Below are 24,402 nucleotides of genomic sequence, written 5' to 3' on the forward strand. Positions count from 1 at the left end.
TGTTTTCTTGAATGGCGTTTACTCCACTAGACTTGCATAGTCTGGCGAAATGACCCCTTTTTGTACATTTATTACAAATTTTATCTCGTGCCGGACACTGTGCTAAGTGGTTAACTGAGAAAGTGTTACCACACTTGAAGCAATCTTTATTCTGTGTGGGTCTTTCTCCACGACTGCGACCCCCCCCCGGGATTGTGATTTATAACCACCCCTTCTTTGGACGAAGTTCATCGGTTCTGATTTTATGTTTGGAACTCCGGTGTGGCTATTAGACGATCCTTGCTTTCTGATGTGGACTTGATTCTCGAGGCCTCTTTCCCGTCGTATTGCATAATTCAATGCTTGGTCGGGTGTCAATGTTTCCGCTAGCAGATCTTTTTGAACTTCGTCGTTCGTCATGTTTGCCGTAAACAAGTCTCGTATTATTTCTGATTCGAGTCCCCCATCATTGCATGCGGTACATTTGAAATTACCTTTGACCACGAGTTCTGTAAGTCCACAGTGGAATTCTTTCAGTGTTTCTGTTTTTCCTTGCTTGCGTGTGAAAGCTTCGTATCGGTCGAATGTTACATTTCGTTCTTTCACAAAGAGTCGTGTTAACCTTGCCCAGAAATCTCTGGTTGTTGTTTCTTGTATTCGGAGATCTGGGTAATATTGTGATATTCTTCGTTGGCCTTCGGCTCCTAGACATAGATAAATGTAACTTCTACATTTAATGTCTACCCATGGAACGCCGTCTACAGTAGGGCCTAAACTATCTAATTGTGCACATTGGTTTTCCCATGTTGCTTTCTTCTCTTCATTACGAAGATTCCGGTCACGGATTTGAACATTGGTCTCTCCTTCGATGGGAAGTTCGTATCCAGGTTCCTGAGGTCGTCTAATCGCAGGAGGGTTTCGGAGTAGTTTTGATAAATCTATTCCGTCTTTGGCAATTATACCCAAAAATAACTGCTGATTCCATTTTTCCCACTCAACTGGTGGGCCCGCCGAGGCTTTCTGCCAGAATGGCGAAATTCCTAGGGTTTTTTTTGTGATTGCTGGCTGCGCCATGTTATACCCTCAACCACTAGGTGAGGTATAAAGTATGTTATGTAATCAAAGTCTATGCTGAACGCTAACTAAGAATAGAGAAATAGAGAGATTAAGAGAACAACTTAATTTCAACTCTCTATGTTTAAGTCTGGCTGACTCTGACCTCGAATCGCTTGAGAGACAGAGTTTCATAATAACTAGTACATATGTCAATACGTATAAATAGGTACTTATTTAATCATCAGACTTCTATATGTGTTGCTTAATCAGTTATGTTTATAATATGGAATCATTACCAACTGGTAGTTTTAGCACCAACATGTAGATCATTACTAAAGGATGTTTTCTATAATATCCGTACGGATAACAGCTCCGTTCTGCAATAGTTTTAAGGTAGGGTGAAGTATGCAGTAACAAGTAGGAAATTGCATCAGTTGTTAGTTCAGGAAGTTGCTTTTTACAGTAACTGTATCAACTACTATTCCAGGTGCGGTGTTGGAATAGACATCACAATCGATATCATGTTTCGTCTTTCAGGACTTCTTCAAAGGCCGAGTGACTGACGTGTTCTTCGTCCCCGTCAGCATCAGCTACGAACGACTGTTCGAAGAGTCGCTCTATGCGTTCGAATTGGCCACTGGACTTCCTAAGCCAAAAGAGTCTACATCCGGAATGCTGAAAGCGAGAAAGGTTCTGGACGAAAACTTTGGAAATATTTACATCAACTTCGGTCAGCCCTTCTCACTGCGAGAGGCAGCGTACAATCGAGTGGACAGATCGCGGTTTGCGTGTACACCACTGTTTGATCAGTTCGTTTCAGAGGAGAGCGAACTCTTTGTACAGGAACTGTCATTGTACGCTATTGCTCGAATACAAGTAAGTCTTCATGCTTTTGCAATTAATACTCATCGCGTTATGTACTTCATTGTTTCATATGCCATTCATGAGCCTCTTATTTGCTGTAGTATTGCCCTGATGATACAAATTTACTATGTATGTGAAATATTTTTTGAAGACTGAAATCTATTTTTAAAGGTGGAAATGTTTTTAGGAGAATATCTACATACAGCCTTGGCATCTGATCGCATCGGTACTCTTCAACTACGCATTCTGCAATCACAACAGAGCCTTGCCAGCCATGTTGCTTGTGGAAAAGGTCAACCAACTATCGAATCTTCTGAAAAATGTCAACTGCAAACAGATCATGACCTCGCACTCTTTAACTGACGTCATCAGTGTTTTGGAGTGTCACCATAAAACAGTTCATTTTTGCACTTTCTCTAAGATGTTTCTGTTAGCTCCTGAAGAGTTGTATTTCACTAAAGAAGGAAAAACCGTTCCCATTATTCCAGTACAACTTCTGATGTATCAGAATATGTTTGTAAACCACTTAGCGCCATTGTTTATTGCTGTCAACATTGTTGAGTGCCAAGGAAGTTTCATTTCGAAACAAGAATTCGACCATAAATGGAAATTGGCTCTTTCGATATTCACTCAGGAATTCGTTGCAATTGAAAATGATCCAATTCAAGTTCTCGAAGTTCTGGAATCGCAGAAAGTTACATTCTACGATACGAGATCTGAAATAATTTCGCTAAATTTGGAGAGTTATAAGTTGAAAAATCTTTTGAACGACGTTGCTCGGCCTTATTTCACTATACTTTATCTTACTGTTGCAAACTTGTATTCTTACAGTCTTGTTTCTCAGAGTATTGGAGAGTATAAATTTGACAGCCTAGCGTCACTTAACTCATCAGTTCGGTCTAAAATCACACAGTGTTATGACTCAGGCAAATTATCTGGAGTAGCCGCTGTTACAACTGCTGCGGTAAATAATGTATTTAACCTTTGCAAATCTAGAAATATAATTGTTACCAAGAAAAAACAAGGAACGACAATCATCCAGGTCGACCAATCAAAATGCTCGAACTTGTTGAATGAAATTCAACAGATTTTCCCCTGCGACCAGTTTATGTTCGCGATGAGTTCTATCAAATCTAAATTGTAAAACTTTGTAATAGTGAATTTTATTGAAAGTTTGTAGATTGAAATAATTTTGTATTGTTTGGAACAAATCGTATAGTCTAGTTGTTTTTTGTTCTATGAAAATTAGCGTTTTAAAAAAGATTTTCCATCATAATGAAATCATGCGAAGATTCTTTGAATGCACAAAAATAGAAGTTGTTAGCTGTACCGACCGAGTGGCATGACGTTTCAGATAGTTCAGACCATGTCTGATAAATTGCTTAAACCAAATCTCATATGGTCATTTTGTTCACGATGTCATCTTCATCGGCTCCCCCCAATAAACCCTAAAGATTTTGAGCTCCCGAAGTTCAAAGACCCTCGAGAATCCGGACTTAAACATGGACTCACCTTAGACGACATTCAACCACCGCCTACCTATGATTATATTGTGCTACCAAAAGACAGGAAGCTGGCATACGTCCCATCGCAGCCTATTTTGGCCAAAGAAGAGAAAACCGGGAAGAGGCTGCATGAAATAATAGGAGTTGAAACCGACTTGAAGAAGAACACTGTTTTGAGCAAACAATTTGGAATCGTCGCTTTGAGCGGAGGTACAGAAATATACTCTTCGTTTTACAAAGACTCGGCAAAGTTAGCTCGAATAGAGTGAATAAAATAAAAAAGGATGTAAACGGATCAAGCATCTACCAACGAGTTCTAGTATATGGATTTGAAAGCTTAAAAAGAAAAAAACTTGTAGTTTATGAATTTCCTATTTTTAGGTAATTTTCTACACGAGAATTTCGAGCACGTACGAAATTCTGTGAACTCTCAGATCGAAGACAACATGTACGCTCAGTGGGTTATTCCGCCGCCATGGAAACCGGTCACTAAAAAGTCGCAAGGAGCGAGAATGGGTGCGGGCAAGGGCGATATTCATCATTACGTCACACCTGTTAAAAAGTTCAATGTTATTTTTGTGATTGGAGGCAAGTTCCAATACGTGTACATCAAAAAATGGATCGAAGCACTCGCTAGAACTATGCCTGGTAAGTTTGCTTTAACGAAGTTTATTTTTAGTTTTAAGAGCTAATCTTTTTGAATTCAAACTGGACTGGATTGAAGGTGAGAAAATTATCGATTGAATATTTCATATCTTGGTTTTAAAACGGGACATGGTGATTAATAAAACATTGTAGAATGGCTCTGAAAGAGGAAGCGACTGTATTTGAAGATAGTACGGTTCAAAAGTCAGTATGGCGCTTCATGAAGAGTACTATGGCGCCTGTTTTCGTTGCTTAATTAGCTTGATATTTAAGAGGATTCATAATTGGGCTCCTTTGGGTTTCAGTTCCCGCATTGGCTGTTTCTTACGAACAACTAGAAGCCATGAAAGAAGAATATTTTAGCTCAAAACAGCCGGAAGGGAATCCATTCACGGCCAAAAATATAGTAGACTACAACATCGGAGGACTCAGGACAAACCGATTTGGACCTCTTCAAATCAAACACCATCTTGAGTTCTCATGATTGAAAATAAATGAAATTTGAGCTGAATTGAATATCTTAAATAATGGCTAAGGTAATTTCACTATGCAGAAAACCATAATGAAAAATTGGTTGTCTGCGCCAATGGGATTATTTTCGATATTTGAGCTCAAAAGCGATTGAATGAAATATTTGATTCAATGCCTTCGAGACATAACAAAGCTTTCAGATGCTTGATTTTCTCCTGCTTATGTTTTTTATGTTTCGTTTCACGTGTTTCAGTTGCGCTATGGCATTCTTTTTGCGTAGTGGGCCATACCCGAGATCAGTGGTAGAGGTTATAATCAACTTAGTTTTATTTGCCATGGTCGTCATTTCGTGGACATATGCAATTTATGGAGGCAGGTACTTGTCCAAGTTGGTCAAGGAGAATGGAGGCGAACCATTGACAAAAAATTTCATTTCCGATGAACTTTGAAATTCAACAAAACTTAATTCTAGTCTTCTGTCAGCTGAATTCCTGCGGAATTTCGAAATTTTTTAAACTATGAACTGTATATGATAGTTTTCGATTGTTCAATAGTAGTTAATATATGTATGCTCTATGTTTATGTAAATATGTAAATATAAGGAAACGTTAATTTAGTCTTTGATCTGCAAAGTTCGATTTTCAGTCTTCGATATTTTTGCTACTTATTAAGCAGAAGCTTTCTCTCAGCCCGCTCTAGATAGAATCGATTTAATTTAGAGAAGGTACATGATTTAATCCTGTTTGAGCATCTCTTTTTCTCCAAGGCAACTGCAATCTGATTTTTTTAAAATTATTTTAACACGCCCAATTGCAATACTAAACAATATTTTACACTTGCGAAAGTAAGTGTCTTGTAATCGGGAACTAGGCTTTTTTCCATAAGCAACTTTTCGTACCTCAGAAGTTTAAATTGAACTTACTTTATTGGTGAACCTAAGCAACTTCGAGACTGCTTCCCATTTCATTGGCAAAAATGATTGATTAAAAAATCATTCAATGAGTGGCTTAGAGCGGCTGTTTTTGGCTCAACGAACGCGGTTTAGTGGCCACTCGTTGAAAAATTAAAGATTTCTGCTGTTTGTTCCTGGACTATTTTTCTCAAATTTTTCACTTTTCGCAAAATATATATATTTTTTATTTGCAAGTGATGGCAAGCTCTGCTTCGCCTCTGTGTAAAAAATGTTATGTTTTATACACCGAATGGCTTCAGTTTTCATGCTAATTTTGAATATCATTGCAATTTTAGCTTTGCATCTAATGAATGTAAGTGTTTCAGCAGTTCTAAGTTGCTGTAATTTTCTTTGAATAACCTTGACATGATTGGGATACGGCTTGCTGTATTATTATCAAGGTTATTCCGATGATTGTACTGCAATACAGAACGGTTCAAACATTTTCTTTCATTAGATAAAAAGCTAAAAACGCATTGAAATTCAAAATGCAACGAGCAGATTTCGCTGGGAGGTAAATTGTAAGATTTTTTTTTGTAACGAAAGCATTTTAAACTAGGTATCACCTAAGGAAACTGCATTGCTCTCTATCTGCAAGTGAATTAATATTTCAAGCATCCATTGATCTACTGAGCGAAGATTGATGTTTGAAATATTAAAAGAGCGTTGATGATTTTATCATCCGTTGGCAAACAACACATGATCGTGTTTTCATACTCAAGCATCAGCTTAGAGTAATGTTAAGAGCCTTCTTTCTTTTCTAACCTAACTCGCAAATAAAAGTGCTCATCAAAAGTGTTCATTTATTTGGAATTTTCACCCTAGCATTGAGAATTGGATAGCATCTGTTCTCTGCTTTAATTGTGACTAGTGTTTAGATTTTACCTATTAAGCTCCCAAGGCTGAGTGGTTAGGGTGTGAGACTCTCAATCTCTTGCTCGCAGCAGTTTCGAATCTCGGACGTAGCCTCATTTTTTGCTAATTCGAGGCTTATTTATGCCTTTTATTCCAATTTATAGAGCTGCTTTTTTGTCGTGTTATCGCTAGTGTTGGCGAAACGAAGCTTCGCCTCTGTTTAAATTTTTTGTTGCCAGATTCAAACATAATACAACATATCGGCCCAATCAAAGTCAGTTTATTTCGATTTCTGTCTGTATTTGTTGTGCAAGCGTCTCCAGCAGTTTGAGCCGTTAAAGAGTTTCGAATCTGTAGATATGGAGGTCGATTTGGAGTGGTGTCAGTTATTTTGGGTGATATTTACCAAAAATCTTAAATCAGCTCAACGGCAAAGATTTTTTCGTTTCTGTACAGCATTGCCTCAGCAGTTTTTGAAAAAATCAAATGAAGTGTTTTATGATGTATGCTGCGAGTTATAGTTTTGCAACTAATGTTCTATCTCTTCTAACAGCCATATTTGTAAACAGAATGGACTTCTATTTAAGTTGTTTGTTCCTTTCTCAGGGAAAAAAATTGATGTATTTTGAAGTGGCTTAATTTGCTGTTCAATTTAGTACATAAGTCTAATGCTCCGATTCTGTATAGGGTGCAATTTGATTGCATGTAAGTTAGTCTATTTCCTAAAGCACATCAATTGCTGCCTGTTATTCACCAATAAAGGATGTGTTAACTACATACGACAGCAAGGCGCATGTGTCAGTAGAGGAGAAAAAATGACGAGTAATCTATAGGTCTGATTCGCATCCCGGAGTCAGCCAGTTTTTTTATTTATCAAAGCTTATCTTTCAATGCCTCTGAGTTGATTAGCAGTTTTCTAACTGTCTGCTGGCAACGATTTTACATGACTTCACTTAAGCTTGAACTTTGAAAGAGCCATTTTGAAGGAGAACGCGAGCAAAGAAAACTCTATTTTTTGGTGAAAACTCTCCAAACAGTGCCCAAAAACGGCATTTTGGCATATTCTTCCTAAATTATGCCTGCGGCGCTGAAAATTTTATCAGAATAAGGTCTTGCGAGTGTTAATAGAAGTGCTCGGAAAATAAATTTGGTCTAACTAAACAAAAAATCCGCCCATCTCGAAAATTCTATACCCACGCCTGGTAGAAGTATCAATTATAACCTTACAAACGGCAGAAGACTTTTAAAACTTCATCATAAGATGAGGCGTCAATGAGAATTTGGAACTTTTCTGAGAATCAATATCAATCAGCTTTGCCTCTGCTTTTCAATTGATCCTTTGAAAGTGAAAACCTTAAGTCGATAGACATTAAATTGAAAATTCTCCCATTTTTGCTGTTTTGATTTTGCTATTTGTTAACACTTGCAAGGAGCAAGTTCTCAAATTGTAGCGCAGACTTTTTTCAGGTTAACAACTTGCCCAACAGAATCATTGAATCATTTGATAAATCGATTTGAAATAAATTCCAATGCAGCGTTTGTTTTTGCTCCTTTGGCTCAGGTAACGTCGATGCTTGGGATGATAGTGGTCCGGTTATTGAATCCAACCAGGATCTGTTTTTTTTTGCCACTACAGACTATGTACTTGAAAAAATAATTGTTTGACTACCGTTTGCCTGCTCATTTTCGTCGGCTTAGTTGCCTTAGCACAAACTTTTCTTGTAATTTGAGCTTCTTTCACTATAATTGCGCTAACAATCAGCAAGCGATGTCAAATCGGAATGTATACTGTTTTCCAGGCAAACAATTTGTCTAACAGAATAACTAAATCATCTATTAGCTTGATTCATAGATAATTTGTATTCTGAGTCGGATGCTCTACTTTTAGCTTTGAATTAACATCCGTGCCAATTATTGGCGTAATTGCCGCAACGCAAACTTTGCTAATGGTATTAGCAATTTCCACTAAAGTTGAAAATCTTTTTGATATATTCAAATAATGCTGCATGTAGTTGAGTTGGAAGAATTTTGGCTGGATTTTATTTTTGAAAAAAAAAAAATTATTTAGTTTTAGGACGCTGTATGAAGAACGTCTGTTCATTCTGCCCTTTGGAAGGAGTCTTATCTTTAATTTATTGAAAATATGATGTTGATACGATTGGAAACATTTGATGAAAAAACGAGTTTCCCGCGTTTCACAAATTATTTCTTTGCTTTGTTCGAAAATGTAAAATGGGATTTCATGAAAAGGCGCTACAGAGTGACATTATTGTGCCTACTCTTAAAATACTTGAAAATTTGAAAAAAAAAGCGACAAAGATGTGGTTTTGTTACAGTTAATTTTTTTACGCCTGAGTACTGGCATGTATTTATCTGTCGCAAGTGGAGTGAAGCTTCGCTTTGCCACTGTGGTGAAAATCCTTCTGATGTACTTCTGTAATGATGCAGGTAATGTCGGTCGTGATAATAAGGTAAATCTAAAAGTTAGTCACGCTCAAATTTCAAATTTTGTCCGACAATAAAGCAGCTGGTAGACGCCCAGGTTGACAAAACGCTATTGCAACCTTAAAACGTTAACTTCGAGTTTTAATTTAGATGTTGTCAAGATGAAAGATGAAGTTGCCTTATAAGTAGTTCTGTTTGGGTCTTTTTCGATCATTGAATCGTTCAAACTAAACAAAGTGGAATCGCTTTCTGAAGTGCATTTGCTTTGCGAGTCGTCGAAGCTCTTGATTCCACAGAACATGCAAGTTGAAGCAGGGTTCAGCGAAATGAAGACTGCTGAGAGTCTGCAACAGAGTCATTTCTCATCAGAAACTTACAATGGTGTTAGACTGGCAAGAAGCTTCTTCTCGCGTTCATGTTCTGAAGATATAGAGTTTTCAGCCGAGTCGTCGTCGTTCATGACGAAAGCTGCAGAGAGTTACGTGAAGAAGGCGAAAATTGCCTCTGAGTCAAGTCGTATCCAACATGAGATTGCAGCCGGTGCTCGTGAACCACAGGGAGTGTTCAAAAGGCATACGCCTGGTGTGCTCAACAAGAAAATCACTGAAACCGACAAGGAGTTCAAAAAAGCTCAAAAACTGGTCGAAGAGCTCCAGAAAAAGAAAGCTAAATTGGAACTAGAGAAAACAGCTGTTGTTGAACATGCCGATGCTATATCTGCAAATGTGATAAATAAACTGAGTTTTTGTTTTTCTTAAGAGAGAGACTCTGAAAATGGTAGGTCACGTTTTTCTCTGACCGATTTGAGCAGCCTGATACCCGGCTTGTACCGAAATATTATTTATACCGGTTTTACTTGTATAATGATATCTTTTGATGATCAAAGTCATTTGCTTACGTAAAAGCTAGTTAAATCAGCTGATTGCAAAATTGGAAATGGCGCGACAATATATGATTGTATTTTAGATTCACACTTGTTATAATCCACGTATTTGAAGTATGATTTTATCTGATTGCAAAAATTTCATTAAAAATTGACTTTTCCTGTTTTTCACAAATAATTCTTCAGAAGAGGTTTTACGATTTATGAGTTTGTTTGAGAATGGCTGAATCGTGCAAATAGTTCGAAATTTTCAAGTTATGTAAGAAGTCGCTGTGTTTTAGCCACTGATAAGCTTGAACACTGGCATATATTTTTGTAATCGCAATGAACTATGTTGAAATAACTGTTTTGATTATCTTTTGACATGAACTGAAACGACAAAACAGTGCAAGGATTGCCCACTCACCCTAAATACTACTGGGCAAATACGTTTCAACTACTGGGAAATTTCGCACATTAAAGAAGGAAATGTAAAACGGGACATTTATTCTAATCTGAACAATCTAGCTGCTACGAATTATATTTTTATTATTACGGATTCCATTGGTATTGATTAAGAATATATTCTTGGGTTCATCGAATTAACATCAATTGTCTTGAGTCTTGGGATGCATGTTTGAGCAATTCTTTTAGTAATTACGTTTATTGCGTGATATATGACATAATTGTAGCGTAATAGATGGCTGAATTATTGTGTCACGATTAGTGATGATTGTGCTCTTCGTGGATGCACATTTTGTACATTCCCAAACTGTAAGAAGAAGAGCCATCTGGTTTCTCGTGATAACCGACGGGCATCATGAATTCCTCTTCTCGTCCCCCTACACAGTTGTAGTCTACAGTTGCCTCTGGGTCTTGCCGGGTGAGGAGGTACATCTGGGAATCGTCATAGCAGTAGTCCATAGTCTAAAAACAAAGGGGCTGTAATATAAAAACGGAGTGGAAATAGTCTAAAAAGGTAGTGGCCATAGTTGAAACATAGAGAACAGACAATTGGCGAAGAGTCAATTAACGCAAGGAAACAAAAAATGACCTCTATTAAAAAAACTTCAACGTGCGAATTTCAAGTAAGAAGTATATGGCCTTAAAGCTCTTTGGATTTGAAGAATTATAGTAAAATATTTTGTTTGCAATATAGAATTCATTCACTGGCTCTTTTCCAGTTTCCCCCTTCAAATTAATTTTTGAAAACCTTATTTAACGTTGTCATAATGCAATGAAAGTTGGCATGGTGAACAAATTGACAATTATGAACAGATTTGTTCTTCATACATTACAGCGTAACATCACGCATTTAGCCGTAAAACACGTAAAACAAACATAAAAATCGATATTTTGAAAGGTGGGGGGGGGGAGTGGAAAAGAGCCCATTCACTGAAAACACCGAAAATAAAACAGAACTATTACTAAACTTGACAGCAAATGTTTGTAATGTAATTTCTGCTCAAAAATGAGTTCAACCAATTGGTAGTTTCCAGGAACGAAGTTGTGAAAAACTCATGAATGAAGATTTGTATTTCATATTCAGCCCAGCCCGATGTTGATTTAATATTCAAATGCTGGCATGTTTTTTTCTGGAAAGACATATCGAGAGATTTTAATGTTGGTATGCTTGGTTTTCCACTTTTTTCATTTTTTCGAAGTCTTTTGTTTTTTATGTTTGTGTTGCATCGCAGGTGATACGAAGCTCCGCTTCGCCTCTGTTTTTGTTTTTGAGAGCTCCTTTTTTCTGTGTTTGAGAAGCGTAGCGTTGTTTTTGTGGAGATGTTGTTTTAAGCGTGTGTATGTGAATCAAATTTTTATTTTGGGAAAAATTAGGTTCAATGCTTGTGAATGCTTGGAAAAATAAAAATCAGAGTGAGCATAAGTTTACCGAGTCTTATCATAATCCGACGTCTCTCTAGCTGATTTGTTCGACATCTCGTTCAATCCCGATAGAACACACATAAAATTGCGTTTTTTTCCTAATCAACTCATTTTATACCTTTCGCGACATATGGTCTCCTTCTCGGCCGTGCAACTCCTGAGCGCTCATGTACACAGGGTGTATCATGCTGTCTGAGAACTCCATCGAAGATGTTTCTGGGAAGAGTTTGATGACATCCTCCTCGAATTGTTCGAAGTCCTCCGTGATATCTCCGGTCTCCGCGAAGAAGTGCTCCATTACCATGCACACATGTTCTCCGTCCACGTCTGAAATGAGGACTGATTTTTGAGCTGCAGCCTTGTCAAATTATTTTTTCAGAGAATATATCCGAGTACCAAGTTTGAGTATTTCAATTAAGTATCATGTGAATTGGCTCAGACCAGAATTAGAAACGGTTATTTATGAAGCAAAAAAGCACGTTTTAAATAATGAGATGATTTATTCACATGTACACAGAAAAAAAAGCGGATGTTAATTTTCCCATTATATCTATTACATATTTAAATGCGGGCTTCACTATCTCGCCGTGTTTAAGTTTTTTTTAAGTATTATTATTGCATGCTTAACAAAAGATTTATCTATATCGTATATTAAAATGATTAAGATTTTTTCGATTTTCAAGTTTAAATGCAGTGTTTATTTCACCAAGTTTGAAATTAGCAATCGAATAGTGGGATGCTGTCGGGGCTTCCCCAGGTCTTGCGATGCTGGCCTCCATATATGAATTAGCAAATTCTTTTAGTTTACGAGAAAAGGCAATTTTCGAGGATTTTCAAAAATTTCTAGAAAACTAAATTTTAATAAAATTCCAAAAATTGGAAATTCTCAACCCTATAGTTGAGTGCTGTCAGGATATTCTTAGAGGTTCCGAATCTTGCCGCCAAATCTCACTTCTCATATTATTGTAGATTTCGAGATATGATGTTTTTATGATTTTTTCAAAATTTTTCAAAGAACATAGATTTTAAGAAATTCCATAAGTTTGAAGGTCTCAATCCAGTTGTTGGAAATTGTTAGGGTACTCTCAGGAGTTGCACATCTTGCCTATGAATATACTTTGAAGATCTCAATCCTGTTTTTGGAAACTGTGAGGGTACTCTCAGGGGTTGCTAATTTTGCCTCTGAAAATGACTTCTTAAATCCTTATAGTTTTCGAGATATGACGTTTTTTATGATTTTTCAAAACTTTTCAAAAAACTTACATATAAAAAAACATTCACAAAGTTAGAAGTTTCTATCTCTAAAAGGAGGCTCTGTCAGGGTACTCTCAGGAGTTGTAGTTTTACAGCTATAATCTTTTCTGTGATTTTTTCAAAAAGTTTTCAGAAACCTAACTTTAATTTTTTCTTACAAACTTGAAGTTCCCAAAATTATAGTGGTGCTGTCAGAGTTTTCTCAGCTTCTCAGGAAATGCGAATCTTGCTTCTATATTTTAGTGCTTAAATCTATTTAGTTTTCCAGATTCGACGTGTTATATGATTTCTTGTTAACTTTTCAGAAAACTCAATTTACAAAATAATGAACCCAATTTGAAGTTCCCAACCCTATAGTTGGGTGTTGTCAGAGTACTTTCAAGGATTGCGAAACGTGTCTCCAATTATGACTGATCAAAATTTTGTAAATTTTGAGATATGACGTGTTTTATGATTTCCTTTTTCAAAAAACTCAATTTAAAAATAATTTACGAAAAAATAGCTTAATTTGAAAATCTTTATTCAAACTTTGAATTTTTTAACCCTATAGTTGGTGGCAGTCAGAGTTACTTTGGGGGTTTCGAATCTGGCTTTTAAATATGCCTGCTCAAATCCTGGTAGTTTTCGAGATGTGACATTTTTTCTGGTTTTCAATAAAATATCTTTTTTAGTAAACTTTTTAATTTTCTCGAAATTTGAATTTCCCAAAGCTGTACTTGGGTACCGTAGGAGTACTCTCAGGAGCTACAAATCTTGCGTCCAAATGCGACAGCAAAATTGCTTTTAGTTTTCGAATTTTCACGTTTTAAGTTCATTTTAAATTGTTTCAAAGAACTAAATTATTACTTCAGAAAATTTTATGGTTTTTTCTAGAAAATTTACTTTCGAAGGATGCAGATTTTATTTCCAATACAAGTGGAGTTGTTAAAAGTTCAAAGCACCGGAGGTGAGTTACACGCTAATTTCAATTAATTTTGTGAATTTATACCGTTTTTAATTCAAATTTTTTATCACACTGTCACTTTCCAGCTATCGCGAAGTATTTATTCTGGTCAGCCGCATAACGTAAGGAAACTAAGCAGACTAGATTAGCGTACTACAGAAAGTCAACTCCATCAGCTATGCAGAACCCTATACGAGCTCAAATAAGTTGTCTGAAATTATCAAACGGCAGGTTTACGAAGTCAGCCACCTTCGTCCGCAATTGAGGGCGCAATAAAGAGTTGAGCGTTGAAAAAACCATTGTGAGGTTTTCAATTGCTGATCACAAGCTGCTTGGCGCTACTGCTGATGATGCACTCAAGTAATTGATGAATAATGGCAAACACCAGCCAAATTCTACAAGCCGCAACAAGAATGATAGCTGCTTCGATCTTATCAATCCTTTTGCAACTACGCACATCAATTCTACAAAAATTACGCCAAAATTACCGCAGATGATCAGCTTTCCTCGCTTTAATGACGAATTCTCAGCCTGGTTAAGCTTTATTGGTCAATTTCGATCAACTTTTCATGACAATTAGAAATTGTCACCGGTTCAGAACATGATGTATATCAAGATTTGTTCGACAAGCCATGCTTCTAAGCTTCCAATCACGCAAATGGAAACGACGGAAAAGTAACTACGAAATAGCGCTTCACACGCTAAAGCAGACATTCAAAAATGATCAATTCATCCAGCAAGGGTCCATGATTTTTTTTTTGCAGTTCGAACGGAGATCTTTTCTCAGCTTCGCCAGCTACACTCAGTCTTCAATAAGACTTCGCAAAAAAAATATGGCACTCGAACATATTTTTTTGCTCAAATATCAGTGGACAGCAATTTGTGGAATTTCTTTTCTTTGAAAATTTTGATCCAGACGGCATGGTAAACTGCAAATGATAGTACTCACGCTCTTGACACTCATCGACTCCAGGAATTCTTAGACCACAGAGTCACGTTTTTAGAGGTGATTCAAGGATCACATTCTAGACCTCACATACATGAGCATAAGCAGCAGATGTGCTAAACAGAAAAAAAGGACCTGATAAGAATGGCTTCTCCTTACCACAGAGTAAAATTTAACCTGCTAAAACAGACACCCGATTTGGCTGTGTGAGATTTGCAGATCGATCACACCCGATTTGGCAGATCACCTGATTTGGCAGATCGATCACATCATCAGAACGAAAGAATTTTGTGGCCAGCAATCAGATGTGCCTCAGCTAGTTGTCTGCCTGTCACGAAATCCAGCAGTGTCATTCCTTACCTTTGTGTAAGACATGTCAACTGAAGCATCATACAAATCGACATGTTACTTGTAGCCAACCCAGTCTTCATCTCATAGCCACAATAGATGCTTTTCTAATCAACCGAACTGGAATCCTTACAATTCCTCCCACAGCAATTGTCAAGGGTCGTTCTCAGCACAGTGAAGTTCACCACTTGAAAGCGCTCGATGACAATTGCCCTTAGACTAACGCCATCACTTTACAGGCAATGGACAGGCTTGGTATCAAACCAGCAGAAACTCCGGATTGGAAAACGGTTTTCAACCAGGAGAAGGCTGTCTTTGCCCATTATCGGATGAATTTGATAATTCTACCAAAATCTGGTAACAATTTCTATTTTTTTATCGTGTATAAGAAAACATCGCGGATGACGAGCATCCAAATAAATAAATTACGAATCCGAGACGTCCGGAAAATTAGCTACTAACATTCAGCAGACCCAGGTTTGGACAAGCACAAAAAAATGATCTCTTGTGTGGACATTTTGTCTACACACAATTGTGAATTCGCGGAGTTCAAAGGAAGGCGCTATAGTGTTAACCGACACGAAGCTTGATTGAACAGTCTGAGGTGTTTCTGATATCACAAAAGTGAAAACAATTGCTGCAGTATAGAGCCAACTTCTATGGCAACCAGTCGACAGCATTTGACAGATACTGATAAGTTGAAAAAATTCTTTAATCTTCAATATACCAACAATCATGCAATGAGCTTGAATGCATCCGACATCTCGATCAGGCTAGGGTGGAGAGGCCATGGTGAGATTGCCCATTAGCGAATCACTGGGTAGCTACGAGAAAATCACCCATTATTGGTTGTCCGTCATTGGTCACAAAACGCGCAAAGCTCTCCAGCAATTCATTTCTAGCGAAAAAAATTTAGGCCAAAATCGTGCAGCCAAAAACCAATAAAACGATTTGTTCCGGCAATTTTTGACACTGGCCATATCAAAAAAACCTGTGGTGCGACAAAGATGTGGTTTTGTTACAGTTAATTTTTTTACGCCTGAGTACTGGCATGTATTTATCTGTCGCAAGTGGAGTGAAGCTTCGCTTTGCCACTGTGGTGAAAAGCCTTCTGATGTACTTTTGTAATGATGCAGGTAATGTAGGTCGTGATAATAGCGTAAATCTAAAAGTTAGTCACGCTCAAATTTCAAATTTTGTCCGACAATAAAGCAGCTGGTAGACGCCCAGGTTGACAAAACGCTATTGCAACCTTAAAACGTTAACTTCGAGTTTTAATTTAGATGTTGTCAAGATAAAAGATGAAGTTGCCACATTAGTGGTTCTCTTTGGGTCTTTTTCGATCATTGAATGGTTCGAACAAAACGAAGTGGAATCCTTTTCCGAGGTGTGTTTGCTTTGCGAGTCGTCGCAGCTCTTGATGCCACAGAACATGCAAGTTGAAGCAGGGTTCAGCGAAATGAAGACTACGGAGAGTCTGCAACAGAGTCATTTCTCCCCAGAAACTTACCATGGTGTTAGACTGGCAAGAAGCTTCTTCTCGCGTTCATGTTCTGAAGATATAGAGTTTTCAGCCGATTCGTCGTCCTTCATGTCGAAAGCTGCAGAGAGTTACGTGAAGAAGGCAAAAATTGCCTCTGAGTCAAGTCGTATCCAACATGAGATTTCAGCCGGTGCTTGTGAACCACAGGGAGTGTTCAAAAGGCATACGCTTGGTGTGCTCAACAAGAAAATCACTGATACCGACAAGGAGTTCAAAAAAGCTCAAAATCTGGTCGAAGAGCTCCAGAAAAAGAAAGCTAAATTGTAAGTAGAGAAAACAGCTGTTGTTGAACATGCCGATGCTATATCTGCAAATGTGATAAATAAAATGTTCTGAACAGTCACTTGTTTTTATTTTTCTTAAGAGAGACTCTGAAAATGGTAGGTCACGTTTTTATTTGACCGATTTGAATAACCTGATACCCGGCTTTTGCCGAAATATTATTTATACCGGTTTTACTTGTATAATGATATCTTTTGATGATCAAAGTCATTTGCTTACGTAAAAACTAGTTACATCAGCTGATTGCAAAACTGGAATTGGCGCGACAATATATGATTGTATTTTAGATTCACACTTGTTATAATCCACGTATTTGAAGTATGATTTTATCTGATTGCAAAAATTTCATTAAAAATTGACTTTTCCTGTTTTTCACAAATAATTCTTCAGAAGAGGTTTTACGAATTATGAGTGTGTTGAGAATGGATGAATCGTGCAAATAATTCGAAATGTTGAAATTATGTTAGAAGTCGCTGTTTTTTAGCCATTAATAAGCTTGAACACTGGCATATACTTTTGTATCGCAATGAACTATGTTAAAATAACTGATTTGAGTCTCTTTTGACATGAACTGAAACGGAAAAACAGTGCAAGGATTGCCCACTCACCCTAAATACTACTGGGCAAATACGTTTCAACTACTGGGAAATTTTGCACATTAAAGAAGGAAATGTAAAACGGGACATTTATTCTAATCTGAACAATCTAGCTGCAACGAACTATATTTTTATTATTACGGATTCCATTGGTATTGATTAAGAATATAGTCTTGGGTTCATCGAATTAACATCAATTGTCTTGAGTCTTGGGATGCATGTTTGAGCAATTCGTTTAGTAATTACGTTTATTGCGTGATATATGACATAATTGTAGCGTAATAGATGGCTTAATTATTGGGTCACGATTAGTGATGATTGTGCTCTTCATGGATGCACATTTTGTACATTCCCAAACTGTAAGAAGAAGAGCCATCTGGCTTCTCGTGATAACCGACGGGCATCATAAATTCCTCTTCTCGTCCCCCTACACAGTTGTAGTCTACAGTTGCCTCTCGGTCTTGCCGGGTGAGGAGGTACATCTGGGAATCGTCATAGCAGTAGTCCATAGTCTAAAAACAAAGGAGCTGTAATATAAAAACGGAGTGGAAATAGTCTAAAAAGGTAGTGGCCATAGTTGAAACATAGAGAACAGACAATTGGCGAAGAGTCAATTAACGCAAGGAAACAAAAAATGACTTCTATTAAAAAAACTTCAACGTGCGAATTTCAAGTAAAAAGTATATGGCCTTAAAGCTCTTTGGATTTGAAGAACTATAGTAAAAATATATTGTTGGCAATATAGACTTCATTCACTGAAAACACCGAAAATAAAACAGAACTATAACTACACTTGACTGCAAATTTTTGTAATGTAATTTCTGCTCAAAAATGAGTTCAACCAATTGGTAATTTCCAGGAACGAAGTTGTGAAAAACTCATGAATGAAGATTTGTATTTCATATTCAGCCCACATCGATGCTGATTTGATATTCAAATGCTGGCATGTTTTTTCTGGAAAGGCATCGAGAGATTTCAATTTTGGTATGCTTGGTTTTCCACTTTTTTCATTTTTTCGACGTCTTTTGTTTTTTATGTTTGTGTTGCATCGCAGGTGATACGAAGCTCCGCTTCGCCTCTGTTTTTGTTTTTGAGAGCTCCTTTTTTCTGTGCCTGAGAAGCGTAGCGTTGTTTTTGTGGAGATGTTGTTTTAAGCGTGTGTATGTGAATCAAATTTTTATTTTGGGAAAAATTAGGTTCAATGCTTGTGAATGCTTGGAAAAATAAAAATCAGAGTGAGCATAAGTTTACCGAGTCTTATCATAATCCGACGTCTCTCTAGCTGATTTGTTCGACATCTCGTTCAATCCCGATAGAACACACTTACAATTGCGTTTTTTTCCTAATCAACTCATTTTATACCTTTCGCGACATGTGGTCTCCTTCTCGGCCGTGCAACTCCTGAGCGCTCATGTACACAGGGTGTATCATGCTGTCTGAGAACTCCATCGAAGATGCTTCCGGGAAGAGTTTGATGACATCCTCCTCGAATTGTTCGAAGTCCTCCGTGATATCTCCGGTCTCCGCGAAGAAGTGCTCCATTACCATGCACACATGTTCTCCGTCCACGTCTGAAATGAGGACTGATTTTTGAGCTGCAGCCTTGTCAAATTATTTTTTCAGAGAATATATCCGAGTACCAAGTTTGAGTATTTCAATTAAGTATCATGTGAATTGGCTCAGACCAGAATAAGAAACGGTTATTTATGAAGCAAAAAAGCACGTTTTAAATAATGAGATGATTTATTCACATGTACACAGAAAAAAAAGCGGATGTTAATTTCCCCATTATATCTATTACATATTTAAGTTCGGGCTTCACTATTTCGCCGTGTTTAAGTTTTTTTTTAAGTATTATTATTGCATGCTTAACAAAAGATTTTTTGCACTTTTAAGCTATATCGTATATTAAAATGATTAAGATTTTTTCGATTTTCAAGTTTAAATGCAGTGTTTATTTCACCAAGTTTTAAATTAGCAATCGAATAGTGGGATGCTGTCGGGGCTTCCCCAGGTCTTGCGATTCTGGCTTCCATATATGAATTAGCAAATTCTTTTAGTTTACGAGAAAAGGCAATTTTCGAGGATTTTCAAAAATTTCTAGAAAACTAAATTTTAATAAAATTCCAAAAATTGGAAATTCTCAACCCTATAGTTGAGTGCTGTCAGGATATTCTTAGAGGTTCCGAATCTTGCCGCCAAATCTCACTTCTCATATTATTGTAGATTTCGAGATATGATGTTTTTATGATTTTTTCAAAATTTTTCAAAGAACATAGATTTTAAGAAATTCCAAAAGTTTGAAGGTCTCAATCCAGTTGTTGGAAATTGTTAGGGTACTCTCAGGAGTTGCGCATCTTGCCTATGAATATACTTTGAAGATCTCAATCCTGTTTTTGGAAACTGTGAGGGTACTCTCAGGGGTTGCTAATTTTGCCTCTGAAAATGACTTCTTAAATCCTTATAGTTTTCGAGATATGACGTTTTTTATGATTTTTCAAAACTTTTCAAAAAACTTACATATAAAAAAACATTCACAAAGTTAGAAGTTTCTATCTCTAAAAGGAGGCTTTGTCAGGGTACTCTCAGGAGTTGTAGTTTTACAGCTATAATCTTTTCTGTGATTTTTTCAAAAAGTTTTCAGAAACCTAACTTTAATTTTTTCTTACAAACTTGAAGTTCCCAAAATAATAGTGGTGCTGTCAGAGTTTTCTCAGCTTCTCAGGAAATGCGAATTTTGCTTCTATATTTTAGTGCTTAAATCTATTTAGTTTTCCAGATTCGACGTGTTTTATGATTTCTTGTTAACTTTTCAGAAAACTCAATTTACAAAATAATGAACCCAATTTGAAGTTCCCAACCCTATAGTTGGGTGTTGTCAGAGTACTTTCAAGGATTGCGAAACGTGTCTCCAATTATGACTGATCAAAATTTTGTAAATTTTGAGATATGACGTGTTTTATGATTTCCTTTTTCAAAAAACTCAATTTAAAAATAATTTACGAAAAAATAGCTTAATTTGAAAATCTTTATTCAAACTTTGAATTTTTTAACCCTATAGTTGGTGGCAGTCAGAGTTACTTTGGGGGTTTCGAATCTTGCTTTTAAATATGCCTGCTCAAATCCTGGTAGTTTTCGAGATGTGACATTTTTTCTGGTTTTCAATAAAATATCTTTTTTAGTAAACTTTTTAATTTTCTCGAAACTTGAATTTCCCAAAGCTGTACTTGGGTACCGTAGGAGTACTCTCAAGAGCTAAAAATCTTGCGTCCAAATGCGACGGCAAAATTGCTTTTAGTTTTCGAATTTTCACGTTTTAAGTTCATTTTAAATTGTTTCAAAGAACTAAATTATTACTTCAGAAAATTTGATGGTTTTTTTCTAGAAAATTTACTTTCGAAGGATGCAGATTTTGTTTCCAATACAAGTGGAGTTGTTAAAAGTTGAAAGCACCGGAGGTGCGTTACACGCTAGTTTCAATTAATTTCGTGAATTTATACCGTTTTTAATTCAAAATTTTTATCACACTGTCACTTTCCAGCTATCGCGAAGTATTTATTCTGGTCAGCCGCATAACGTAAGGAAACTAAGCAGACTAGATTAGCGTACTACAGAAAGTCAACTCCATCAGCTATGCAGAACCCTATACGAGCTCAAATAAGTTGTCTGAAATTATCAAACGGCAGGTTTACGAAGTCAGCCACCTTCGTCCGCAATTGAGGGCGCAATAAAGAGTTGAGCGTTGAAAAAACCATTGTGAGGTTTTCAATTGCTGATCACAAGCTGCTTGGCGCTACTGCTGATGATGCACTCAAGTAATTGATGAATAATGGCAAACACCAGCCAAATTCTACAAGCCGCAACAAGAATGATAGCTGCTTCGATCTTATCAATCCTTTTGCAACTACGCACATCAATTCTACAAAAATTACGCCAAAATTACCGCAGATGATCAGCTTTCCTCGCTTTAATGACGAATTCTCAGCCTGGTTAAGCTTTGTTGGTCAATTTCGATCAACTTTTCATGACAATTAGAAATTGTCACCGGTTCAGAACATGATGTATATCAAGATTTGTTCGACAAGCCATGCTTCTAAGCTTCCAATCACGCAAATGGAAACGACGGAAAAGTAACTACGAAATAGCGCTTCACACGCTAAAGCAGACATTCAAAAATGATCAATTCATCCAGCAAGGGTCCATGATTTTTTTTTGCAGTTCGAACGGAGATCTTTTCTCAGCTTCGCCAGCTACACTCAGTCTTCAATAAGACTTCGCAAAAAAAATATGGCACTCGAACATATTTTTTTGCTCAAATATCAGTGGACAGCAATTTGTGGAATTTCTTTTCTTTGAAAATTTTGATCCAGACGGCATGGTAAACTGCAAATGATAGTACTCACGCTCTTGACACTCATCGACTCCAGGAATTCTTAGACCACAGAGTCACGTTTTTAGAGGTGATTCAAGGATCACATTCTAGACCTCACATACGTGAGCATAAGCAGCAGATGTGCTGAACAGAAAAAAAAGGACCTGATAAGAATGGCTTCTCCTTACCACAGAGTAAAATTTAACCTGCTAAAACAGACACCCGATTTGGCTGTGTGAGATTTGCAGATCGATCACACCCGATTTGGCAGATCACCTGATTTGGCAGATCGATCACATCATCAGAACGAAAGAATTTTGTGGCCAGCAATCAGATGTGCCTCAGCTAGTTGTCTGCCTGTCACGAAATCCAGCAGTGTCCTTCCTTACCTTTGTGTAAGACATGTCAACTGAAGCATCATACAAATCGACATGTTACTTGTAGCCAACCCAGTCTTCATCTCATAGCCACAATAGATGCTTTTCTAATCAACCGAACTGGAATCCTTACAATTTCTCCCTCAGCAATTGTCAAGGGTCGTTCTCAGCACAGTGAAGTTCACCACTTGAAAGCGCTCGATGACAATTGCCCTTAGACTAACGCCATCACTTTACAGGCAATGCACAGGCTTGGTATCAAACCAGCAGAAACTCCGGATTCGAAAACGGTTTTCAACCAGGAGAAGGTAAGACTTCGTAAAAAAAATATGGCACTCGAACATATTTTTTTGCTCAAATATCAGTGGACAGCAATTTGTGGAATTTCTTTTCTTTGAAAATTTTGATCCAGACGGCATGGTAAACTGCAAATGATAGTACTCACGCTCTTGACACTCATCGACTCCAGGAACTCTTAGACCACAGAGTCACGTTTTTAGAGGTGATTCAAGGATCACATTCTAGACCTCACATACGTGAGCATAAGCAGCAGATGTGCTAAACAGAAAAAAAAGGACCTGATAAGAATGGCTTCTCCTTACCACAGAGTAAAATTTAACCTGCTAAATTAGACACCCGATTTGGCTGTGTGAGATTTGCAGATCGATCACACCCGATTTGGCAGATCACCTGATTTGGCAGATCGATCACATCATCAGAACGAAAGAATTTTTTGTGGCCAGCAATCAGATGTGCCTCAGCTAGTTGTCTGCCTGTCACGAAATCCAGCAGTGTCCTTCCTTACCTTTGTGTAAGACATGTCAACTGAAGCATCATACAAATCGACATGTTACTTGTAGCCAACCCAGTCTTCATCTCATAGCCACAATAGATGCTTTTCTAATCAACCGAACTGGAATCCTTACAATTCCTCCCACAGCAATTGTCAAGGGTCGTTCTCAGCACAGTGAAGTTCACCACTTGAAAGCGCTCGATGACAATTGCCCTTAGACTAACGCCATCACTTTACAGGCAATGCACAGGCTTGGTATCAAACCAGCAGAAACTCCGGATTGGAAAACGGTTTTCAACCAGGAGAAGGTTGTCTTTGCCCATTGTCGGATGAATTTGATAATTCTACCAAAATCTGGTAACAATTTCTAACTTTTTTTATCGTGTATAAGAAAACATCGCGGATGACGAGCATCCAAATAAATAAATTACGAATCCGAGACGTCCGGAAAACTAGCTACTAACATTCAGCAGACCCAGGTTTGGACAAGCACAAAAAAATGATCTCTTGTGTGGACATTTTGTCTACACACAATTGTGAATTCGCGGAGTTCAAAGGAAGGCGCTATAGTGTTAACCGACAGGAAGCTTGATTGAACAGTCTGAGGTGTTTCTGATATCACAAAAGTGAAAACAATTGCTGCAGTATAGAGCCAACTTCTATGGCAACCAGTCGACAGCATTTGACAGATACTGATAAGTTGAAAAAATTCTTTAATCTTCAATATGCCAACAATCATGCAATGAGCTTGAATGCATCCGACATCTCGATCAGGCTAGGGTGGAGAAGCCATGGTGAGATTGCCCATTAGCGAATCACTGGGTAGCTACGAGAAAATCACCCATTATTGGTTGTCCGTCATTGGTCACAACACGCGCAAAGCTTTCCAGCAATTCATTTCTAGCGAAAAAAATTTAGGCCAAAATCGTGCAGCCAAAAACCAATAAAACGATTTGTTCCGGCAATTTTTGACACTGGCCATATCAAAAAAACCTGTGGTGCGACAAAGATGTGGTTTTGTTACAGTTAATTTTTTTACGCCTGAGTACTGGCATGTATTTATCTGTCGCAAGTGGAGTGAAGCTTCGCTTTGCCACTGTGGTGAAAAGCCTTCTGATGTACTTCTGTAATGATGCAGGTAATGTAGGTCGTGATAATGGCGTAAATCTAAAAGTTAGTCACGCTCAAATTTCAAATTTTGTCCGACAATAAAGCAGCTGTTAGACGCCCAGGTTGACAAAACGCTATTGCAACCTTAAAACGTTAACTTCGAGTTTTAATTTAGATGTTGTCAAGATAAAAGATGAAGTTGCCACATTAGTGGTTCTCTTTGGGTCTTTTTCGATCATTGAATGGTTCGAACAAAACGAAGTGGAATCCTTTTCCGAGGTGTGTTTGCTTTGCGAGTCGTCGCAGCTCTTGATGCC

The 24,402-nt window shown here is 37.4% G+C and overlaps 4 protein-coding genes across 4 annotated transcripts in view; 2 read left to right on the top strand and 2 right to left on the bottom strand.

The window, feature by feature from the left end:
* Nucleotides 1-1,536: 1,536 nt before the first annotated feature.
* Nucleotides 1,537-3,144, top strand: LOC134841236 (dihydroxyacetone phosphate acyltransferase-like). Its single transcript, XM_063857086.1, has 2 exons — nucleotides 1,537-1,911; nucleotides 2,087-3,144. Exons 1-2 carry the CDS (start codon nucleotides 1,708-1,710, stop codon nucleotides 3,041-3,043), a joined length of 1,161 nt encoding a protein of 386 aa, XP_063713156.1. The 5' UTR covers nucleotides 1,537-1,707; the 3' UTR covers nucleotides 3,044-3,144.
* Nucleotides 3,145-3,257: 113 nt separating this feature from the next.
* LOC134841237 (large ribosomal subunit protein uL16m-like) lies at nucleotides 3,258-5,152 on the top strand. The gene is made up of 3 exons (XM_063857088.1): nucleotides 3,258-3,614; nucleotides 3,786-4,052; nucleotides 4,355-5,152. The coding sequence occupies exons 1-3, from the start codon at nucleotides 3,266-3,268 to the stop codon at nucleotides 4,531-4,533; spliced, it is 795 nt and encodes a 264-aa protein (XP_063713158.1). The 5' UTR covers nucleotides 3,258-3,265; the 3' UTR covers nucleotides 4,534-5,152.
* A 4,895-nt stretch (nucleotides 5,153-10,047) lies between these two features.
* LOC134842102 (uncharacterized) lies at nucleotides 10,048-11,843 on the bottom strand. Its single transcript, XM_063858285.1, has 2 exons — nucleotides 11,640-11,843; nucleotides 10,048-10,561 (listed from the first exon to the last, which is right to left on the bottom strand). The coding sequence occupies exons 1-2, from the start codon at nucleotides 11,823-11,825 to the stop codon at nucleotides 10,358-10,360; spliced, it is 390 nt and encodes a 129-aa protein (XP_063714355.1). The 5' UTR covers nucleotides 11,826-11,843; the 3' UTR covers nucleotides 10,048-10,357.
* A 5,685-nt stretch (nucleotides 11,844-17,528) lies between these two features.
* Nucleotides 17,529-24,402, bottom strand: part of LOC134842103 (uncharacterized) — a 35,053-nt gene continuing 28,179 nt past the window's right edge. The window contains exons 6-7 of the mRNA XM_063858286.1: nucleotides 18,796-19,004; nucleotides 17,529-17,945 (exon numbers count right to left, since the gene is read on the bottom strand). Of these exons, the coding sequence (XP_063714356.1) occupies nucleotides 17,742-17,945; nucleotides 18,796-19,004 (413 nt within the window). The 3' untranslated portion in view covers nucleotides 17,529-17,741. The remainder of the gene's footprint in view (nucleotides 17,946-18,795; nucleotides 19,005-24,402) is intronic.

The sequence above is a fragment of the Symsagittifera roscoffensis genome, chromosome 3, assembly GCF_963678635.1.
Source record: "Symsagittifera roscoffensis chromosome 3, txSymRosc1.1, whole genome shotgun sequence".
Classification (NCBI taxonomy): Eukaryota; Metazoa; Xenacoelomorpha; order Acoela; family Convolutidae; genus Symsagittifera; species Symsagittifera roscoffensis.

Coding starts and splice junctions, on each gene's coding strand:
- LOC134841236 (XM_063857086.1), top strand. CDS start 1,708: ATGCTGAAAGCGAGAAAGGTTCTGGACGAAAACTTTGGAAATATTTAC. Junction 1,912..2,086: donor ACGCTATTGCTCGAATACAA/GTAAGTCTTCAT, acceptor AAATGTTTTTAG/GAGAATATCTACATACAGCC.
- LOC134841237 (XM_063857088.1), top strand. CDS start 3,266: ATGTCTGATAAATTGCTTAAACCAAATCTCATATGGTCATTTTGTTCA. Junction 3,615..3,785: donor AATCGTCGCTTTGAGCGGAG/GTACAGAAATAT, acceptor TCCTATTTTTAG/GTAATTTTCTACACGAGAAT. Junction 4,053..4,354: donor ACTCGCTAGAACTATGCCTG/GTAAGTTTGCTT, acceptor TTTGGGTTTCAG/TTCCCGCATTGGCTGTTTCT.
- LOC134842102 (XM_063858285.1), bottom strand. CDS start 11,825: ATGGTAATGGAGCACTTCTTCGCGGAGACCGGAGATATCACGGAGGAC. Junction 10,562..11,639: donor GAGACCATATGTCGCGAAAG/GTATAAAATGAG, acceptor CTTTGTTTTTAG/ACTATGGACTACTGCTATGA.